Source organism: Vigna umbellata, chromosome 5 (genome assembly GCF_029865625.1).
Source record: "Vigna umbellata cultivar VRB3 chromosome 5, Vumbellata_1.0, whole genome shotgun sequence".
In the NCBI taxonomy this organism is placed as follows: Eukaryota; Viridiplantae; Streptophyta; class Magnoliopsida; order Fabales; family Fabaceae; genus Vigna; species Vigna umbellata.
Genome location: NC_142169.1, coordinates 60339644 through 60362445, shown reverse-complemented (window position 1 = coordinate 60362445; position 22802 = coordinate 60339644). Strand labels below are relative to the sequence as shown.

The following is a 22802-nucleotide window of genomic DNA, read 5'->3' as shown; positions in this document are numbered from 1 at the left end:
TGAAACTTGAAGAGGAACCTTGATAGTCCTTCTTTTCCTTCAAGATTTTGCTTTCAGATAATTTATCATTGGCCATCAAGCATAGATTTTCTTGCTCATTAGAATCGCTTGAGCTTGAGGAGTTTGATGTAGAGCATGAATTCGAACAAGTCAACTTAGCCACATTCGATACTTCATCATGAGTGACTTTTAAAAATTCCCACATTTCCTGAGCACTTTCATAAACAGAAACTTTGAAAAAATCATCAATGGTTAGTGTAGAAAAAATTATATTCCGAGCCTTAATATCAAATTGGGCTCTTCTATTTTCCTCAACAGTCCAGTTAAAGTATGGTTTTTCTACTTCTACACCATCAATAGTTCTTTTTGGAATACAGGGACCATTTAGTACAGCTTCCCAGATGCCTCTGTCAACAAACCCCATAAAAATTTCCATTCTGACTTTCCAAAAAGCATAGTTATCACCAGTAAACAATGGAGGTCTGTTAATGGAAGCACCCTCAGCATATACATGGTTTTGATTGTGACCAGCCATTTTCACAAATTTTGAAAAACTATCAAAGCAAGCTCTGATACCAATTGTTGGAACAATCGATACCGTTATAGAGTCGCGCAGCGGAATAAAATATTCGGAAAGCGTGTTACGGTCACAAATCAAGTTTAATGGTCTGTTTTAGAAAAACAATTTTCTTAGAGAAAATTTATCAAACAGTTGATATGCGTAAAAGATAAAGAGTGTAGGGAATAGAAAATCACACAAGCAATTTTTATCCTGGTTCGATTCAAAAGAATCTACGTCCAGTCGTTAATCACTATAAATAGTGATTAACCTTTTTCACTAAAAAGTTATTTAACAGATTACAAGAAATAGTGAATAAAGCAGATAAATAAACCTTCCTTCGACGAACGAACCGGAAGAAGAACACTCTGCCAACTCGAAGAGAACCGCTCTGACTATCGACAAACGAAACACGAGCTTCTCCTATTCACGAGACCAGGCAGAGCACCTTGCTAACTCGAAGAGAGCTTGCTCCGACTATCGACACACGACACGCGAGCCTCTCCTGTTCACGAGACCAAGCAAGGGAACTTGAACTATAGCTTCTGAGAACTTCCTCTGACAAACAGTATTCTGCAAGAGCTTCTGTTCAACAACGTTACCTTCTGATTTCTCCAAATCAAAATATATAGCCAAGTACACTGAATGCCAAAGGACAGCTCCCAACTGCCATGAATAATCGATTATTGTAAGTGATAATCGATTATTCAAGTCCGTTACAGGTTTTCAAAGATGTGATAATCGATTATATGAAGTGATAATCGATTATATGAAGTGATAATCGATTATTCAAGTATGACTTGTGATAATCGATTATTGCTTAATCATAATCGATTATTGCAGGTTAAAAATGCAAGTTTTACAAGGTTTACAAGAATTTCCTACTACATTTAATTTCTACAACTTGCTTTTAACTAATTCTAATATCTTCTTCAACTAAAACTTCTTGTAGCATCATCAAAACAAATTTCTTCAAGATTTACCAATACTCCCTATTGGTAACATTGATGAGCGGTCACGGGAGGTTATGCACTTGTGATGACTTCTACTTCTTCTTACAAATACGCTTCCAAAATATTCCATACCATCCACAAGGTTAGTCCTCAACAATATGTCCAAAACCGACACTTCTACTTCTGGCATAGCCGGTTGACATCTTCTTATCCTTCCAGAAAGATGAATCCATCACATATTTTATATCAATTGAGTATATTGCATAATAGTTTAATAGTACTTAATCTGTTCAATAGGATTTAAGTTAAAAACCTATCGAGTAGACTTCTTGGAAAGAGAGGTGTGTCACCATGGACAACTTAAGTACCAAGTCTTTCCTTAGCCAAAGTGTTCCTCAAGTAGTTTTTAACAAATTTCTTATTTACAGATTCAAAACAACAACATATTTAACACGAAAATTAAATATAGATAGATATACACCAAGCACATATGTTTTTCATTAACAGTATTCACACAGAATTTCAAGACATAAATAGTAATAAAACAATACTAAATCATAATATAAAAGCTTAGAAATGTTAGCTCCCCTACCTCTATTCCAGACTTAATCTCTTGCTCATAATTTGTTTCCCCGAAAACCCTCAAGAATTTCTACTCTTCTTGCAACTAAAAATTTCTTCCTAACTCTTTCTTCTCTATTTCTCAAGATTTCTCACTTGATTCTTCCTCTCTTTGTGCAGAATAATCTCCCCTCTCATGGCTATTTATAGTCCAAAATTTTTACTATTTAACAATTTTTTAATATTATTTATTATTTTAATATTATTTTATTATATTAATATTTTAATCACAACTTGACATATCTGATCCCTCATGACTTCAAACGTGGAGTGTTTATCCACTATCACTATTTTAATTTTTGTTAAACAAAAAGGTAGAAAAGAGTTTGAACCGATGTTCTTGAAATCACCACAATTTTCTACCATTTAAGTTACCAAAATTCTTATTTAGCTTTCCACATTTTATTTTTACATAAATTTATTAATTATATTTTCCATTCGCAAAAAAATTTACTATTAGTAATAAAATTGTTACTATTAAAGTAAATATTTTTCATGGGTCTTACACAAGATTAAGCAGAGTTTATATATTCATTCCACCTATCGAGATATCTTTTATGAATAAAATTGTGGTGAACAAACCTCTAAAAACAAATATTACCTCAATCTTAACGATGTCACTCGATAAAATTGGAATGAAATATTTACTATCAATGTAGAACCAATAATATAACATTTGGTCCTTAAAACTGTAACAAAAGAAGTTAAAACGAATGATGATTTATTGTAACGATAATACTAATTGATCAAAACACATTATATAACTTTTAGTTAAAGAATACAGGTAAAATTTACGTTGCTTAAAAGAAAGTTCAATTTATACAATTAACATTGAAAGTATAAAAACTAATATAAGCATGCATTAAAATGGTGAAATTGGCCAAAGAATTTGGATTCTCTATTCTAACTATATTGTTTTTATGTTTTGTCTGGAAAATATATTGATGGATATTATTAATTTTGATGTTTTAAGAACACAGCAAAAGACAGTAAAAAAAAATCTGAATTGTTGGTAAATGGTGTGAGAATATAATGATTAAAGATACGTTGCACACATTATAATAATGAGCAGCTTTTGGGATGATTGACACAATACATGAATTGAGAAAAGGGGAAGTTGTGATGTAAGTAAATGAGAAAGTGTTTTACATAAGTAGACAGTGAGTTCGATGAGTTGGAAAAAGTGAGTGCAACCCAGCTCAGTGGCACATGATAAAGAACCCACTGTTCCAATGGCTTGCCCTGTCAAAGGCGCAAATCAAGGAAAAAAAAACATGACCAAATCAAAAGTCACTGCAACTGACCTTCATCATTCCAACCAAACTACCCTTCTGTTCTCATCATTAAAACCATGTTACGCACCACACTTTTTTCAACATCCTTCAAATTAAACTTCTATTAATACATCCTCTCCATCTTTCATTCACCTACAAAGAAAAAGCACGCACCTTTATGGTCATGGTTGGAGCGTAGAAGAAATCGAACAACATGATCGCAGGTTGTTTCAGTTTCAGACAACCCAACACAACTTCTTCTTCTTCTTCAGGCAGCAGTTACTGTTCCCAAGTTCCTCAGAATGTGGTAACATGCATATACCAAACTCAACTATGCAACTCCCCCACTTATCTCACTCTCAGTTGGTCCAAAGCCCTTTTCTCTCACTCTCTAACGGTTTCCGCCGCAGATGCCTTTTCCGTCACAATTTCTCTTAACTCTTCAACAACGCTCTCTTTCTTCACACGCCACGGTGCAAAATCCATACGCCACCGCAAAATCAAGCTCCACTGGAACTTCACGCGCGCTGAGTTCGCACAAAACTCCGCCGAACCGGAATCGCGGTTCTACCTCGCGATCACCCACAATGGCAAGCTCCAATTTTTCCTCGGCGATCTTCTCCGCGATCTAACCCGGCGGCGCAAGATGTTGGGCAAGGGCGAAAGCGACAACCTCGTTGAGCCGGTTCTGCTGTCGAGGAGAGAGCACGTGTTCGGAAGCAGATGCTACGTGTCGCGTGCGGTGTTCATGGGGTCCAAGCACGTGATAGAGATCGAGTGCGGCGGCGGCGGGGGTGCGATGCGCGTGAAAGTGGACGGCGAGACGCGGCTGGTGGTGAAACGGTTGGCGTGGAAGTTCCGAGGGTACGAGAAAATATTGATCGACGGAATCGAAGTGGAGTTTTATTGGGACGTGTTGAGTTGGGTGGTTAACGACGACGGTGAGAAGAAGAACGGTCACGGTGTTTTTGTGTTTCAAGTGGGGGACGGAGCGGTGTGGCCGGAAATGGCGGTGGCGGAAAGGAAGTTAATAAAGAAAAGCGTTTCGGGTTCAAGCGTGTTGCAGTGGGCAGAGGAGAGTAGTGAGTGTGGGAGATCTTCGTGTTCTTCATCCACGAAATCTTGTGGTAGCAATGCCACTGGTTTCTCTCTGTTGCTTTATGCTTGGACCGTAAATTGATTCTTATTCTGCTCATTCTGCTCATTCTTTCAAGGGATTTCAACCTTTTACAGAGATTGGATTGCGATTATTTTGTTCGTATATATGTATGTATGTATACTCATCTTCATCTTCTTCTTCCTCTCTTGTACATTGTTGCTGCTTCCCATTACTGTATTTTATCCATATTCAGAAGAGTAGTAATACAATGACACGCCTACGTGTCAGTTAGATTCATATGACACGGCACACGTAATTTTTTTTTTTAAAAAATGGCATTCTACTTGAGGGTAAAAGGGGAGAAATGTAAATTTAGTTTTCGTTCTTCTTTCGACAGTGAATGAAAAAAACCATTTAGGTTAACTTTCTCTGACCTGCTTCTCTCACGTTTTCCCTCCTTCTTCGTTGTTTCCCATTTGTGTTTTTGAAGTGGTTGAATCGGTGGTTGTAGAGGTTTTTCGTGGGTTTGAAGGTGTAGCATCATTGTGCCGATCCCAATTGGTGGTTGTGGAAGTTTCCAATGGCTGTGAGGTTTTAGGTTGGCGTTTCCATTTTTGTGGCTTATTTCGTGTGTGACTTTGAGGTAAGGGTTTTCTAATTTTTTCTTTTGTAGTTTTACCCTTTTGAGCAGTTGGGGTGATGGACTGTATAACAGTTAGTTTCTGGAAATTTTATGTCTATTCTCTGCATGTGAAGTTCGAATGTTTTTATTAAGGCAGTTTGGATACAATGTGGGTTGTTATTATTTTGGTTCGAGCCAGATAAGGGTCTATATTTGTTCTCTGGTTGAATCTGAGTGTGGATACATTTGTTTATCGCTTTGTAAGTTAATTTGTGTTTCAAAAAAATTACAATCCGGGATATGCCCAGTTTTGACAAAATCAGTACGTTTAAAAGTTTACAAGGGAAGGTTGTCTTCATTAGGGGATGATGATAATAATGTTAAATTTTGTGCCTATGATTAATAAGATATTTGTTATATTAGATGCATGTTCATATATTATGTTGTTAATAAAATAGGCTCTTGTTTTTCTTTCACCTGTAGAATTGTACAGTAACCAAAATCATGTCAAGTTTCCTCACTTTTGTAGCTTGTAAGTATGTTGTTTTAAACCATGAATAGTGTAATAGTTTGAATGTGACATTAACTAAAAAAATAAAACATGTTAAGGAAGATTAACTATGAAACCTCCCACAAGTTCCATTGCTTGCTTATCAGTGTGGAACTTCCAATGTCTATGGCACAATGCGGATGATAAAGTTCGAATCTGTAAGAATACTCATAATGAAGTTTTTTCGGTCGAGAAAGGTCATATTTTAAATGTCTCTGGTAAGTCCATAGAAAGTTGTAATTGACTCAACCTAATCACATTTTCCTACACTAAATCTTGGCTGAAATTTTGAAGGTGATTTAAGCTAAAGTTCATTTTATGGATTTACATTATCTTTGTTTTTGATTAAATTCATCACTTTCACGATCATCACAATAAATGATTTCTTATCTTATAAAAAAATTAAAGAGTATTTTAGGATTAAAGTAATTGTGCTAATTAATAGTATAAGAAAAACCAAAAAAGAAGTTGGATTGGAAGGACCATGGTTTTAAGCCAATATGAGCAAAGTGGTCGTTAATGATGAAGACATGGCATAAATGATGGTTGTGGTCATGGGCAGACTTAGACAATAACCCTGCAAGTACTACTACCCTTACAACCCTTTCTCTTTTCCAAAAGCTCATACACTTTTTTACATGCCCTCTGAAGTTGATAGAGATCGAAAAACTGCCTAATTGTATTACATTTATTTGATTAATGGCAATACTAATAGCTTCACCTTACACTCTAGTCCTCCTCAATTATTTTTTGCAGTAATAAAATCACATTTTGAACTTTACTATAGCCCTCTATCTCACATCATCAACATACAAATCTCTTCAACAAAACTTACTTATTTGTATAGAATTGAAGTTTCACATGTCCACCAAAGTATAAGCAGATCAAGCTCTTGCTATCATACTAACATTTGCTGAACCATAAAAGATTGCATATAATTTAAAGAACACAACACAAACTTCTTCAGACAAATATATGGAACTTGGGACTACATCCTTTTCTTCATTATATGGCAACAGGGTATATTCATTTTGCAGGTATCATATACATAGTTAAATGATAAGAAAAACAAAAACTCTGCATTATGATTTGTAACTCAGTTTATTCTTTTTAATACATTCTGCAAAATCTATTTTTCAAACTACATGCAATTCTATATTTGTTTTCCTTTTAGAATGAAGGTGAACTTGCTGGTGTATTGGTTAAGACCGTGTTAGTGTGTTAGTGTGTAATAACTTTCATTTTTGTGGTGGGTACTATTGGTTGTAAACATAATAGTGTGAATACTGGTGTATGTGCTCACTGATGTCATATGATGGGTTTTATGAATATTTATGTTTTTGTTAGCTAAAGACGTGTTGTAACTATTATATAATCACAGTTCCACTTTATGCATGCATTAGTTAAATACATATTATTTTACCAATACATGAAACTGAACTTGTCACTCTCATTATACAATGATGTTGATTGTGTTTTGAAAAATGTGTAGGATATAGTGATATGGACAAACTAATGCAATCTCTAAAGCTGCACTTTTATTTTCACTTTTCAATCAATTCTCTTCTCAGTCTCTAAGTAAAAGGTTTATGTACATGTTTATTTCAATATGATTTATGATAAAAGGTTTTTAAGTGTAATATTTAACAAGAGTATTGTTATTGCAGGAACAATTACAAGTTGTGCAACAACATATGGTTTGTCAGTGGGTATTACACGAAGATAATGTTCATCGCAGTAGGATATTGAAGAAATGTGGGATGCTTTAGGCATTGATTAATTCATGAAGTAGGACAACATGACCAAGTTGAATACATTGAAGTACGAGAACACATATTGAACATAATGTACATATTTTAGGTTGTTTAGTTTCTGTAATGAAGAATATGTTGTACTGTTTAATGTTTATGAATTTTATGATTGAGTATAAAATCCTTTATGGATGAAAATTTAAGTTTGGTTATTCATAAAAGTTTGGATGGCAACCATATTGATGAAATCTATCCTAAGAAATGTGATAATTGATATTGAATTAAACCACTTTTATTGTTGTACAGAACCTCTTTCAAAAATAACAACATAGAACTTAGTAGGAAATCACTTACTGCACCTAAAAAATGTGATCATTGATATTGAATTAAATTACTTTTATTGTTGTACAGAACCTCTTTCAGAAATAACCACATAGGACTTAGTACATAACCACTTACTGCACCTAAGAAATGAATGATTTATATTCAATTAAACCACTTATATTTCTTGTACAAAACCTCTTTCATAAATAACCACATAGAACATAGTAGATAACCACTTACTGCATCTAAGAAATGTGATCATTCATATTGAATTAAACCAGGTTTTGTGTTGTATAGAACCTCTTTCAAAAATAACCACATAGAACGTAGTAGATAACCACTTATTGCACCTAAAAAATGTGATCATTGATATTGAATTAAACTACTTTTATTGTTGTACATAACCTCTTTCAAAAATAATTACATAGGACTTAGTACATAACCACTTACTGCACCTAATAAGAAATTAATGATTGATATTCAATTAAACCACTTTTATTTCTTGTACAAAACCTCTTTCATAAATAACCACATAGGACTTAGTAGATAACCACTTACTGTACCTAAGAAATGTGATCATTCATATTCAATTAAACCACTTTTATTGTTATACATAACCCCTTTCAGAAATAACCACATAAGACCTAGTAGATAACCACTTACTACACATAAGAAAAATGATTATTGATATTGAATTAAACAACTTTTATTGTTGTACAGAACCTCTTTCTGAAATAACCATATAGGACTTAGTAGATAACCACTTATTGCACTTAAGAAATGTCGTGATTTATATTGAATTAAACCACTTCTATTTGTGTACAAAACCTCTTTCATAAATAACCACATACAACTTAGTAGATAACCACTTACTGAACCTAAGAAATGTGATGATGATATTGAATTAAACCACCTTTATTGTTGTACAGAACCTCTTTCACAAATAACCATATAGGACCTAGTAGATAACCACTTACTACATCCAAGATATTGATATTGATATTGAATGAAAAAACCACTTACTGCAGGAAAAAATCAAATGTTTAACTGCATTGACTTAAAAACTTTTTTAGTTATTGTTTATCTGTAACGAAGCACATGGTTAATTGAATTGGCATTATGAACAAAAAGAAGATAAAAAATAATGTATTCCCAAATCAAATTCATTGAACCTGGAAAATGAACAACTTAATAACAATTACAAATGGATCATATATTCAACCTTCCTTCATAAAAAAATACAACAGTTAACATCATTCAAATTTACAATTTACAATGAACTTTCAAAATTCTTCTTAGAATTGGACTTCTCAACATCATCACCTTCCATCTCTATTTCTTTCTTAGACTTTGAAACCAGAATAGATGAAACTACTAGCTCATAATCTTCCTGTGAATTACTTGTCCCAAAATCATCAACTACCATGTCATAATCTTTATTTGAATGTGAGTTCCCAACATGAGCAACCCCTTGCCTCTTCAGTGCAACCATTTTCTCAAGCTTGGCAATGGTCGCCTCTTGGTCAACAATGATAGCAAGCAAAACTTCATTTTCTGCAACAATATCAGCCATAACAGATTTAAATGGAACACATATATAGACACATCTCTCACAACAAAATCACATTCAAAAACCATATATAATTACACTGAATGTTCACATTATAGCTATATAAACACTTCATCTAATTGGTTCAGAATCTTAGGATAAAGCAGCTTTACGCACTTCTGGTATTTCAATTTCCCACCGTCCTTAGCCTAAACAGATAGGTACGGTTCTGAATTGCTAACTTTGTTATAAGATTCCACTTATAATATAGGCAATTCAGTTACCAAACATAACTAGGCATGCAAATTCTTTTTAAGAAAACAAAATAAAAGAAACAAGGGTTTGTAAGAGGATAACAAGAAATAACATTGATATCAAAAGAGACAAATGACATAAGTTTGCTTCATTCACAACAATACAAGATCAAAGAAAGATCTCCAAAATTCCATATTTATTCTACAGAAAGTCAAATCCGCAAGACAAGATCCAAGTTTTAAAGCGTACATAGCATAACAATCTTCTAAACTAATGACACATGTTGAAAATTGGCCTATCCAACTTAAGAGATTAACCCTATCAAGGAGGCCACAGTGAATTTGTTTCATTGTTGTATAATATTACTTCAAAAAGTAATGAAATGAAAGGAAGTTTGGTTTTAGTTCAATTTAGCAAACTAAACAAAGATATGTATTAACAATTGACTCAGGATCCTTTTGTAGGTCTGAAGTTGTTCAACAGAAGAAAAAAATTGAGAAACCTACTAGAAGGGAGAAATTCTCGGATGCTCTTATTTCAGGGTTCCCAGTGAAAATGATTCAGAAAGTATGCAGTAAAACAAGAATATTTTACAATACTACATTTAAAAGGAAGGTTAATTATATTTTCCATCACTAAGTGCCCATATGGGAATATCTTTTTTATTATTTTCATAAGCTCTCTTAAAAAAGTGCTCAGGGGATTTGAAACACCAACAGAAACACCCCTTTTAAATGACATGATACCGGTCTCCCTTGGATGGTGTTATTTAACTTATGCAGCAATTTGTATGGAGGATTTGTTAGGAATATTACAAAAAAATTATGTAGAGAATGTATGTATTTGTACGATGAAATTCAAACTAAGGGAAGCCAATTTGATATCCTAGACTAAATGCAGCTTTTATGAATGTTTTGATTGAAGGTCCTTTTACAACATTTCATTGTTCATTTGTGAAGAAAAGACACTTTATTTGTGGCCAATCCTAGCCTCCCTTAGTTTCAATCACAATGAGGAGTGCCACAATTACAATTTTAAGGATGACGGTTTAGCCTTGCATCAAATAGATATTGACTTAAATAGAGCTTATAATGTTTTGATAGTCTTTATTAATAATCTGATTTTGGGAATTAAGTCAAACCCTAAACCCGAATCTATGAGTTTGCTCTGTATCTCAGAAAAATGAACTTCAGATTTCACTTTCCATTCCTTCTCATCTGTCCACCTTGTTGAAGTTATTTCCATCACACACCAACAAATTCTAGCATCATCTGACAACCTATAGTATTAACAACTATAAAGCAGAAAGTAATTTATGTATGTATTCCTTTGTTTCCTTATCATTGGTCCAATTCTTCCCCTCCAAATTACCCTTTTTGGAACTTAACAAAATTCGCTAAGTAACAGCTTTCAATAGAACTAATGTAACCACAATAATTTTATTTTAGTTACAGAAGAAATGGTATATACATACATGAAGAAAACAAATCAGTAAGTGTGATGAACAAAATGCATTTGAACATGAAGGGAAAACTGTGCAAACATCAGAGTGAATAATCAATAAAAAAAAGATGTAGAAGGGGTTTAAAATATAAAAGGAAAAAAAATTTAGACCATTCCCCAAACCTTCTTCTCTCAGTGCCTCTCACTCGCCACCGATCTCGTTTACTGTTCTCTCTACCGCAACTCTCCCTCTCACGACCTTGACCCCTTTAGTCTAGGGTTTACGAAAATGAAGCAAAAAAAATGAAAAGATAAAGAAATGATGAGAAAAGAAGAAACGAAGAAGAAGCATACCCCCTCCGATTAAGTGGCACCTTGCGTTCTATCAGCCCAACCTTAGCACAACACGAACAATTGCTCTTCGGTGTTCTCGCGTTCTCTATCAGCCCCAACCCTACCACAGCACGAACGTTTCCTCTTCAGTCTTCTTGCGTTCTCCATCGTGCCCAACCTTAGCACAACACTTCCTCTTCGAAAATGAAATGGTGCAAAAGTGAATGACAAAATGAGTCAAATGAAATCAGAGACGGCAAAGTGAAATCAGAGAGAGAAAAACTTTGCTAAAACCCAGCGTTTCATTTACCGTGTAAATGACCGAATCACCCTTCAGCACATTAATATAATTTGGGCCCCACGGCGTGTCAAATGAGTGTCAACAAGTTTTACCGTGTCAAAGTATTCTTTTTGTATTCAGAAATAAACCTTCATAAAATGCTTATGATTTTCGGATGGTTATTTCGCACCTTATGATTTCAAAATAGTTTATTTCAAAAGCGACACTGTTGATGCTCATTAAAAAAAATGTTAATTTTTTATCTGTAAAGAAGAAAGAGATTAAAAATTAAATAAAATGTATGTAAAAATTTGTTAAGTATGAAAATAATAATAGTTTACGATAAACATATATTAGGAAAATGAGAAAGACGTTACGGGTTCTATTATTTTGTTATTTGAGAAATATAAAATAAGATTGGAAAGAAAACTAAAAAAAAATTACAAGTTTAACTGCTAATAAAATACTAATAAAAAAATATTTAATCTCTTATATATTAGGTAGATTTTGATGGAAAAAGAGATAAATAAATCCATATATTATGTGGCGGACAGGAGTCTCGTACGCATTATGCCTGTCAAAAAACATAAGTTATGCTACTTGCCAGAATAAAAATATTTGAGTTTTTTTATTTGTATATATTTGTACGTGTATGATATATACGTCAATATTTTTTGAAAAATTTAAATTAAATTATCTAAAAGTAAACTCAACTGAAATTTGATTTTGAAGTGTAATTAAAATAATGTTATATAACAAAATATTAATAAAATGATTTTTTTTTTCTAAAAGATAAATCCCAATAAATTTCACACCACAAATATAAGTCTTAAAACAATTTGCATATTTAAAAGTAATTTTAATCCCAAAAACCTAAAAACACATATAATATGAAAATAATTTTTTCATTGTTAATATATAACAAATGTCTACTCATTCATGTCCATTAACTCATGAGTTACTCATATCTACTACTACTATTATATATATTAAAAATGTTCAGCAATTTTACTCCGAAATATCTCCAATGGTTTTTTTTATGTCATATCTTAGTTTAAGGATTTCATGATTTCACTTTCATGCCATTAAACTGCATTAAATTGCGCCAATTGATTGACATAAAATTAAATAACCATCTTAGTCACCCATGTTTCTTTTTCATCATGGATATCAGAATTAAAAACGTATTTCCTAACTTCAAAACATTTATAGTATTTTTCTTAGAATAGAGTGTGATTAATATGACGGCCGTTGATTATTAATCAAAACAGTGTATTAGATAAGTGTGATTGAATATATATTGATATTGTCAATTGCTTAGATCACCGCCTTGGAAGGGTTAGACACTTGATAATATACTTTAAAAATATTTTAATATCATTTATGTATTATTATATGATTAGTTTAAAATTATTACACAATTAATAATAATAATTATAAATATTAATAACACATAAATAATATTAAATTATTTTCAAATTCCTTCGTGAGTATTCAAACGTCATTCTACGAATTATGAATCACATATGGCTCCGACAACCAGAAGACCTTCCTTTATTTTATACCAATCCAGCTATCTGCACTCTCAGAACTAGATTTCTTATGGAGCTTTTTTTTAGTGTTGTCTTGGACAATAAAAATATATTTTTTGGAATATAGGATTGAGGTGAATGGTACAAAATATAATGAGTTGTGTAGGGTTTGAAACTGTCTTTAAGTTTTTGTCGTAATTGTTTGTTGAATCATGAGTACCTAAAAAAACATTCTTATATTAAATTTAATTCAACTTTAATAGTTTAAATATTAACAGTCTGGTAAATATATATCATCCTAATTTCTTGTATTTATAGGTTTTGAGGTGAGTTCTAATTAATATTAGTCTAATTAATATTAGTCTAATTACAGTTCAATAGTTGATAATTATATTTTTATTGTCAATTAATTATTTGGATTTATGATCAAGCAGTTAATTTCCATAACTATCGATGACTCATGCGGATCAAAATAAAGACTGCCCGTCCAATTTGTAGTTGATTGAATCATCAACCTAATTTGCAACGGATTATATAGTCTTACCATACTTATATTAATATTAACATTTAAAAAAATTAATATATTTTATAATATCAAAAGTTGTGCCATCAAAAGCAAAAGTTTTCTCTCGAGCTTGGATCGCAAGTTTGCTTTTAACGATTGGTTTTGAAGATATTTCCAAAGTACCTTGTTGCCAACGTTTTGCAACGTTAATATTTATTAAAAAATAATTTTCTAAGAGATTTTTGTATGTTATAGGCCTGATCCATCAACTCTATAAATAGAACACTTCCTTCACTCCAAAACACATCACCAGAATCATTCTTCTTTCATTCTCTCTTCTTTTAGTTTCATTTTTTCTCTTTTCTTCTTCTCCTACAAATATTCTGGGTTTATTTTATTCTCGATCCTTGCTAGTTCTGAGATCCTCAGAAATTCTGAGAAGTTCCTTTTGTATTCTGAGGCTTGCGCAATACACCGCGGATAAGTCCTTAAGGACAGTGAATCTACACGCCTCAGGAAATATTGTTCGTGATTATGTCAGCTTTTATACAACAATCTTAAGGACTTATGGCTGACATCAACAACTCAATCCTGGAGGATCAAAACTTTGTTTTCAGAACTCAGACGGTATTTGCAAAATCCATAACTACCGGAGGCTGCCAAGGTGCTCGTAGCAACTATGGTTTCTGATCGCATTTGTAAGGACCGCGGATGAGGACGAAGAAGATGAGGTACTTGAGTAAATTTTCGTATATTTTACCTACAAAGAGAAAAGCACAACTAGGTATTTTCTCGTTTACCAATCTAAAATATATTTAAAATTGTGGGGGTGTAGGTAATTTTACTTAATTACTCAAAAAAATAAATTTTGGCTTTTCACCTAATGATATTGATAGTATTCTAAATTTGAAAATGGTGATTGTGTCATTATATGTTTGTATGTGGATGACATGTTAATTTTTGGTACATGCAATGAGATTGTTGCTAGAACTAAATTGTTTCTAAGATCGAACTTTGAAATGAAAGACATGGGTGAAGCTAATGTAATTTTAGGTGTTAGAATCATAATAAGGAAGGGAGATAATATATTATTATCACAAGAACAATACATGAGAAACTTCTTAAGAAGTTTAGGTATTATGATTTCAAACTCGTGAGTACCCTTTATGATGCTAACTCTAAATTAATGAAAAATAGAGGAGAATCGTTATCTCAGCCTCAGTATGCCTAGATAATTGGGAGCTTACTGCACTTGATGAGCTTTTCTAAACCTGATATTGCTTATGCAGTAGATAGACTGAGTAGGTACACTCAATGTCCAAATCAAGAACATTGGGATGCACTTTCCAGGCTTATAAGATACGTAAGAGGTTCAATGGATTATGCCATTGAATATAGTGGATTTCCTGTTGTACTAGAAGGGTACAGTGATGCTAATTGGATCTCTGATTCAGATGAGACAAAATCCACTAGCGATTATGTATTCACACTTGGGGGTGGTGCGATTACATGGAGATCAGCCAGACAAACAATTATTGCAATATCAACAATGGAATCTGAGTTTGTCGCTCTTGAGATGGTTGATAGTGAGGCTGAGTGGTTGAAAAACTTCTTAGCAAACATTCCACTAGAAATGAAACCAACCTCATCGGTGTCAATACACTGTGATTGCCAATCGGCAATAGCTATAACTAAAAACAAGAATTACAATGGAAAGAATAGACATATCCAATTGAGACACAATTTGGTGAAGCAGCTACTAAAGAGTGAGACTATTTCCATTGACTATGTGAAGTCATAACGGAATCTAGCAGATCCTCTGACAAAACTCTTGAGAAGAAATATGATTTTAGAAACATCGAGGGGAATGAGACTTAAGCCACTAGCAAACAAACAAGTGATGGTAACCCAACCTTTGTGATTGGAGATCCCATGAATAAGGTTCATATGGGTAAAATCAAGTCACTTGTTAGTTCTTATAGTACTAATTTGATTTTAAATCAAATATGTTCATTTCTATGGTGTGTGAAAGTGCTAGAGACTGCATTATTGAGAGGTTTAACTTTGTAATTAAGCAAAGTTTTTAATGATCTTCATATCCCTTATGGATGGTGTATGATTTGCAACATACACTTGATAAAATCACCTATATGAGTGTCAAGTGGGGCCGCTTGCATGAGATCTTGGCATGATCTCTAGAGCATTCATGAATACTTGACACGTGCATGGCCTACTAAGCGCATCACAACGATAACAGCAAAGATTGTGGGGGTGTACTGTGATTGATAAACCTCTAACACACTCAAGTGTCTTTGGTTCATATAGCTTGCTATACCAACTACACTGTGTGTTAAGTTTCTCGATCTAGGACTGGTTCATATAGCTTGCTATACCAGCTCTGATGCATTACATCTTATAAAATCCAGGATTTTTCTTCTTTTTTTTCTTCCAATCATTGTTTCTTATCTTTTGCAATATGTGGGGGATTGTTATTATTTTAATATAATATTGCAAAAGTTGTACCATCAAAAGCGGAAGTTTTCTCTCGAGCTTGGACCGCAAGTTTTCTTTTAACGATTGGTTTTGAAGATATTTCCAAAGTGCCTTGTTGCCATCGTTTTGCAACATTAATATTTATTAAAAAAATAATTTTCTAAGAGATTTTTTATGTTATGGGCCTGATCCATGAACTCTATAAATAGAACACTTCCTTCACTCCAAAACACATCATCAGAATCATTCTTCTTTCATTCTTTCTTCTCTTAGTTTCATTTTTCTCTTTTCTTCTTCTCCTAAAAATATTCTAGGTTTATTTTATTCTCTCTTTAAGATATCCTTGCTAGTTCTGAGATCCTCAGAAATTATGAAAAGTTACTGTTGTATCCTGGGAGGTTTGCGCAATACACCGCGAATAAGTCCTTAAGGACAATGAATCTACACGCCTCAGGAAATATTGTTCGTGATTATGTCAGCTTTTATACAACACCGTCCAATTTGTAGTTGATTGAACCATCAACCTAATTTGCAACGCATTAAACAGTCTTACCATACATATATTAATATTAATATTTTAAAAAAAATAATATATTTTATAATATCAAAATCTGTTGATCTTTTGATTTCAAGAACATACATTAGGATACAGACAAACAAATTTAATAGAGAATTCAAATTAGGAAGAAACTCATTCCCCTTACACAGCACACAAGATACAGAGGTAACCCTTTCTTTCTTATAACATATTATATGGGGAAGATTATCTGCAACATCACCATTTCTAACATTAAAGCAACCTCGCCTTCTTATCAACATATAAAAATCACTTTTCAATCAAAGTTTTACTTTTAATCTTGTTATGTAATCAATTGCTAAAAATATTACTTTTTGGTACCGGAAAATTCTTCACATTTCAATTGACAACCTTCACCACCTAAAGTGACAACGTATTCTAGGCTGTGTACAATAATAACATGCCTACAACTTTAGACCATTCAGCGTCGACTATTTTTAAAATGTTTCAATCATTCAGATATACTTTTTATATAATCAATTTTAATGCATTGTTCGTGAGTAAAATTCATGCGAGCATTCTTAAATATTGCGAATTTCACCTCTTATCATAACTTTCTCTCGATAGTAAGACATATACTCTTAATCTTGATAATAAATTTTAAAAAATTCACAAATATACACACACACGGTTAGATAGGGAGAGAAATAAGTACAACAGAAATCTATACAATTATTTCATTAAAATTAAGAAAAAAGAATATATTTCACTTCTTCTAAGCAAAAAAAAAAAGGATCTATATATAACTTACTGACAATAACAATAAATAATTAATTTTAATTAAGATGAAAATAGGTCCTCCTTAGACTTATATTCTTCTTTATTTAAATGCTAATTTAGTTTCTACTTTTTTATTAAGTTTGTTTAATGTATTTTAATGAAGTCCTGTTTTGTATTAATTTATTAACTTTTTTTAAAGTCATTTTAAAAGTTAACATAACAATAAACAATATATGTTTTCATTTTTTTTAATTAAAAAAATATTCATCTATCAACTCAATATCAATTACATTTATAGTCTTAAGTGCATGTATCATGTGTTGGTATAAATATCATATTAGTATTTTATTTTATGTTCAATTCAATCTTTATATTTATTATTTTGATTAAGTTCAATTTAATTATTTTTAAATATGTAATTTCATGAAATGTTATTAACAAAATAAATTTAAATATTATATATCCAGTTTTATTAATTAATCTTTCAATTTTAATTTATAGTCATTTTCATTAAAATTAGACTAAAGATAATTTTATAACTTATAATATGACTTAATTGATTTAATTTTTTATTACAATAAAATAAGTTTATTACAAACTTTTACTTTTCTTTTTCTTCAGTTTGTATTCTGTTTCCTTAATCCATACAAATCAACCAAAGCATAATTTCTGAACACGGCCTCATTAAAAAACTTGGGTGTGCATTTAGAAAAAACAAAACAAATGGGCCCTACATTATTGAGAGAAAAAGATAGATATTATTGAAATCCTAGATTACTTAGAGCAATAAGGGGGCAGATTCATTGTACCTGGGTCTCAGCTGAGAGTGTGTGCAAGTGAAGTGAGTGAACTCCACCGAAGAATCCTTCGATCCGATTATCGCCCATGGCTGCAGAACCCACGCGCCCCGCCAAAATCATCGCCGCCGCCGATGATTTCGGAACTCCTCTCAAAGACGCCCTCGTCGCACACCTCCGCTCCCTCAGCATAGAAGTCGAGGATCTCGGAACCTCTTCCTACTACTCCGCCGGAGCCGAGGTCGGTCGCCGAGTCTCCCAATCCTCCGCCGTCCGCGGCCTCGTCGCCTGCGGCACAGGCGCCGGCGTCTCTATCTTCGCCAACAAATTCCCTGGCGTCTACGCGGCCACCTGCCTCACCCCTTCCGACGCCATCAACGCCCGCTCCATCAACAACTCCAACGTACTCGCCGTTTCCGGCAAGTACACAACGCCGGAAGCCGCAATCGAGATCCTGGACACGTGGCTGAACACGCCGTTTAAGTCCGCGTGTCCCGCCAACGAGGGCGAGCCCTGGCCGCGGGAGATCCAGACGTTTCTGGACCACTCACTGGTGGAGATGCCGGAGATCGGTAAAGAAGGAGCGTTCGATACGTGCGCAGTGTGCTGTCTGGTGAAGAACCGGGAACTGAATCCGATCGAGTTGATTCCGGGCGGTTCGATGAAGATCGTGAGGGAGACTCCGACGTCAGCGTTCGTGAGGTTCAAGGCCGGAAGCGTGGAGCCCGCGCACCACCACACATTCGGGCACGACTTGGTGGTTTTGGAAGGGAAGAAGAGCGTTTGGAATCTGACGAAGGAAGAGAGATACGATCTGATTGTTGGGGATTACTTGTTCACTCCCGCAGGCGATGTGCATAGGGTTAAGTACCACGAGGATACTGAGTTTTTCATCAAGTGGGATGGGCATTGGGATATGTTCTTCGATGAGGATCTTGACACTGCCAAAAAAGCTATCGATAAGGACTTAACTTTAACCAACTCCACCGTTTCTTAATCTCTTCAATTTCCTCTGCTTTGTATCATATTCCTTAATAAGCTCCTCTCTCTACTCTGTTTCTTCAATCTTTGTATGACATCTTTCAATAACCCTATGCCGCCAATTTCATCGTTCAATCAAAATAAACCATATGCGAAATTTCAGACCAAATTTGGCTCCCGTGTATGCCAAACAATTTCATTATTTTTTTCATTGGTTCTATTTATTTGTTACTATAATGATATAATTACGTACTTTAAACTCAATAAAAAAATTGATAATTATATTATATTAAAAATGTTATTGAAGAAGTATGTGTTAATACATTGATAAAGATATTTTCACAATATTTTAATAATATTTTAATATTATTAGGTCTAAAATCATTCTATAATTAATAATAATAATTATAAATAGGGTTAAATATGTTTTTAGTCCCTAAACTATTGGCCGTTTCTGATTTTTGTCCCTCTTTTCAAAGTAAGGTACAATTTGGTCCTCATTCTTTTCGAAACGTTCGTTTTAGTCCTCGAAAATTAAACACTGTTTAAAAATTTGGTCCTCATCTAGCAACAAATGAGGACTAAAACCAAAATTCCGAGGACTAAAACGAACGTTTCGAAAAGAATGAAGACCAAATTGTACCTTACTTTGAAAGAGGGACGAAAACCAGAAACGGCCAATAGTTTAGGGACTAAAAACATATTTAACCCTTATAAATATTAATATAATGAGACGTAGACAGTGTTAAAATATTGTCAAAAAATTATCTGATCTGATAATATATTATCATCAACCATTATATGTATAAAATGTTCATTTTATCTCACTAGAGAGGATTTATAGTCCATTATGTAATACCTAAACCAAGAATGCAGTAACCAGCTACAAAAGCATGAACACTAACAGCTTTCTTGAACGGACTAACATGATAATTTAAACGTATAACATTAAACTAAATAATTTTTTTTTTAGGAACTAAATGCTTTTTCAACCTAATATAATTTATATATCAAAATTATTTTTATTTTTATTTTAATTGTATAAATAAAGCATTTATCTTGTGCAACTAAAATGCTAACTATACTTCAATAAGGCACACAAATAATGGGTTAAGTTCGGCCTTGAAATACAAAGATATATATGTGAACTTACAAGCTCAACATCAAATCCTGTACATTGATTAATTGGAGAATTTCTTCCTGCACTCTCATGTTTTCTTCTTACACCCACAGTCTAAGTAAAATCCCTTAATTACCCCTTATTAAAAATTGATTTAAAACCTAAATTTCATTTTAGATTTCCTTCACGCCCCTGTACTACCATTGCCTCCATCATTTGTAAGAAACAACACCTCATATTACCTTTACTTTGTATATTCTAAAATTGTATTTTAGATTGTACAATATATAATATAAAATTATATTCTAAATTACAATTCTTATTATAAAATTTGAATTATGAAGTCTGAAAAATAATTTGTATGTCATGTTCTAAATTTACATTTCAGATTATACTAGAAAAAGCAATTTGAACGTCCTATTATGTTCAAAATTTGCAGTTCAAAATATAAATATGTATTACAAATTATATAATTCAAAATATAGATTCACATTACGCATTAATTCATGAAGCAAATCTACATTTCAAATCACACAACAACAACAAAAATTAAAATTTTTAATTCTGTGATTTGAAATATATATGAATTACACAATTTGAAATCATAATTAAAACACACACAAAAAAATCTCACCCCGTCCTCTTCTATTAATTTCAACATGCTATGATTGAAATTTTGAAAGTATAGGTGCATGAAGAAATTCCCTATTAATTTCTCACATCGGTCTGCATTTGATAGAGATCTTAACAGATCTCTTCTTCTGTTACTGTTGTAACAGTTTTTTATTTTCCCCTTTGTATATATTCTTTATACTTTTGATTGATTTCGTTCTCAATAATATCTTTCTCTGGAAGTTTTTCTCAAACACTTACAGCATTTCCCATTTTTAATACTCCACTGTAACAGACTCCCCAACAAGAGTCCAATAAACAATATCTATACTGTAGTTGGAGCCATTTTCAGATAAAACTTTATAAGTTTATAGTAATAGATAATGTCTGGTGGCAGAATCGTTCTTTATTTATCTTTTCTTGTATAACTTTTGAAGGATTAAAGAAGGTTTGATGGTACACAGAAGTACCGGGTACTTACTTCTAGAAGTTGTAACATATTGGTGGAGATGTTTGAATTGAAGAGGACTTTGTAGGGAAAAGATAACGATGTTGGAAATTTAAGTGAGTCTAAGTTTCATATTAGATAAAAATGAGAAGTAGAGTAGTATATAAAGGTGAAAGACTTGTTAACTCATTATCTTAGTATTTTGAATAAAAAGTAGTATCAATTTTTTATATAACTGACTTCGATGTTATTGATGTTTGTGTGTAATCTACACAAAAATTTCCCGTCAATAGACCGAATAGATGATGCATCAGTTATTAAAAGAGGATAGTTGAGTTGAATACTAAAAAGGGAGATGTTTGTACGTGGAATAAAGAAGTGCACTAAGTCTCAAAGATCATATCCATAAAAAAGAAAAAGAAAAGTTGCATCCTTATCTTTAGCCCAATAATAATAATAATAATAATGATTAAAAAGGTAGGCACTAGCAGAAGGAAAAGTTTTGGAGAAAAAATGGTGAAACGTGATGCGTATTGAGCGTTCCACAATCGAAAGCACCGAATAAATGAGATGTTCCGGAAATATTAAAAGCGATCTTAGGTGGTTCAGTTTTTCTCTTGTCGCAATCGTTAAAATTAGATAGATGCCTAACGCTTTCTTTTTGTTTGGCTTTTTGCAATTGGGAGGGCCAAACAGGGAATTACCATGTGTGCATGTTTTGGAGTGGAGAAAACCTAACGTACATTCGTACCTCTTGCGTGCTTTCAATGCACTCTCCACTTCCTTTCCTGCTTTTCCTCAAAGAACTTTCCAAATTCAAACTGGTCAAAACAACGCAACATTTTAAAATGTATTTTTAGTCTTTACTTTAATATATTTTAATTATCATACTATAATTTTATTACCACAATGGTATAAAAAAAATTATTTATTATAATATAATAATTTAATTATATTATCTTCAATCTTATTTATCATCGTCCAACATATATAAATATTCAAAAGATAAAAAAATTATGCTAAATTTCAATTATTATTGGTTCAATATTTATCCTTAATGTGATTTTATTCAAGGAACGCATTGCAACTTTTATTAATCTGTAAAGTAAAATATTTCATTAAAATTTAAAAAATATGGGAGTAAAAAGATATTTAAAATATTTTCAAATTGATTATATGTTTTTTTCTTTGATTTTTTCTAAAGGTTTTTTTAAATTTTAACAATTTTGTTTCATTAACTTTGTAAATTTAATAAATGTTTTGATTTCTTGAAATTTGATTTCATACTCTAATTTGAAATGTACATTATTATAGATATAATTTCTTTTTAAAATTTTTTATCTTGAAGAACAATATTACATTTTTTTTAATGTTGAATATTTGATAATATCATGTTTATAAATA

At 32.5% G+C, this 22802-nt stretch overlaps 2 protein-coding genes and 1 long non-coding RNA gene across 6 annotated transcripts; 2 read left to right on the top strand and 1 right to left on the bottom strand.

Moving 5' to 3' along the window:
- Positions 1-3190: 3190 nt before the first annotated feature.
- On the top strand, positions 3191-7627 carry LOC148198756 (uncharacterized). 4 transcript variants are annotated; one of them, XM_088115242.1, is made up of 3 exons: positions 3191-4673; positions 5018-5149; positions 7346-7627. In XM_088115242.1, the coding sequence occupies exon 1, from the start codon at positions 3622-3624 to the stop codon at positions 4585-4587; it is 966 nt and encodes a 321-aa protein (XP_087971368.1). In that variant the 5' UTR covers positions 3191-3621; the 3' UTR covers positions 4588-4673; positions 5018-5149; positions 7346-7627. The 4 variants fall into 4 exon arrangements, with proteins under 4 accessions (XP_087971368.1, XP_087971366.1, XP_087971367.1 ...); XM_088115240.1 differs by having other exon boundaries at positions 4997-5149; XM_088115241.1 differs by having other exon boundaries at positions 3191-4677.
- A 1273-nt stretch (positions 7628-8900) lies between these two features.
- On the bottom strand, positions 8901-11856 carry LOC148198755 (uncharacterized). Its single transcript, XR_015786970.1, has 2 exons — positions 11355-11856; positions 8901-9307 (listed from the first exon to the last, which is right to left on the bottom strand). It is a non-coding gene; the product is annotated as an uncharacterized LOC148198755 (long non-coding RNA).
- Positions 11857-18121: 6265 nt separating this feature from the next.
- Positions 18122-19387, top strand: DRT102 (DNA-damage-repair/toleration protein DRT102). The gene has a single exon (XM_088116683.1). It carries the CDS (start codon positions 18326-18328, stop codon positions 19232-19234), a length of 909 nt encoding a protein of 302 aa, XP_087972809.1. The 5' UTR covers positions 18122-18325; the 3' UTR covers positions 19235-19387.
- The last annotated feature ends 3415 nt before the right edge of the window (positions 19388-22802 follow it).

Bases quoted from the DNA above. Each gene is read 5' to 3' on its own strand.
- LOC148198756 (XM_088115242.1), top strand. From the start codon at position 3,622: ATGATCGCAGGTTGTTTCAGTTTCAGACAACCCAACACAACTTCTTCT.
- DRT102 (XM_088116683.1), top strand. From the start codon at position 18,326: ATGGCTGCAGAACCCACGCGCCCCGCCAAAATCATCGCCGCCGCCGAT.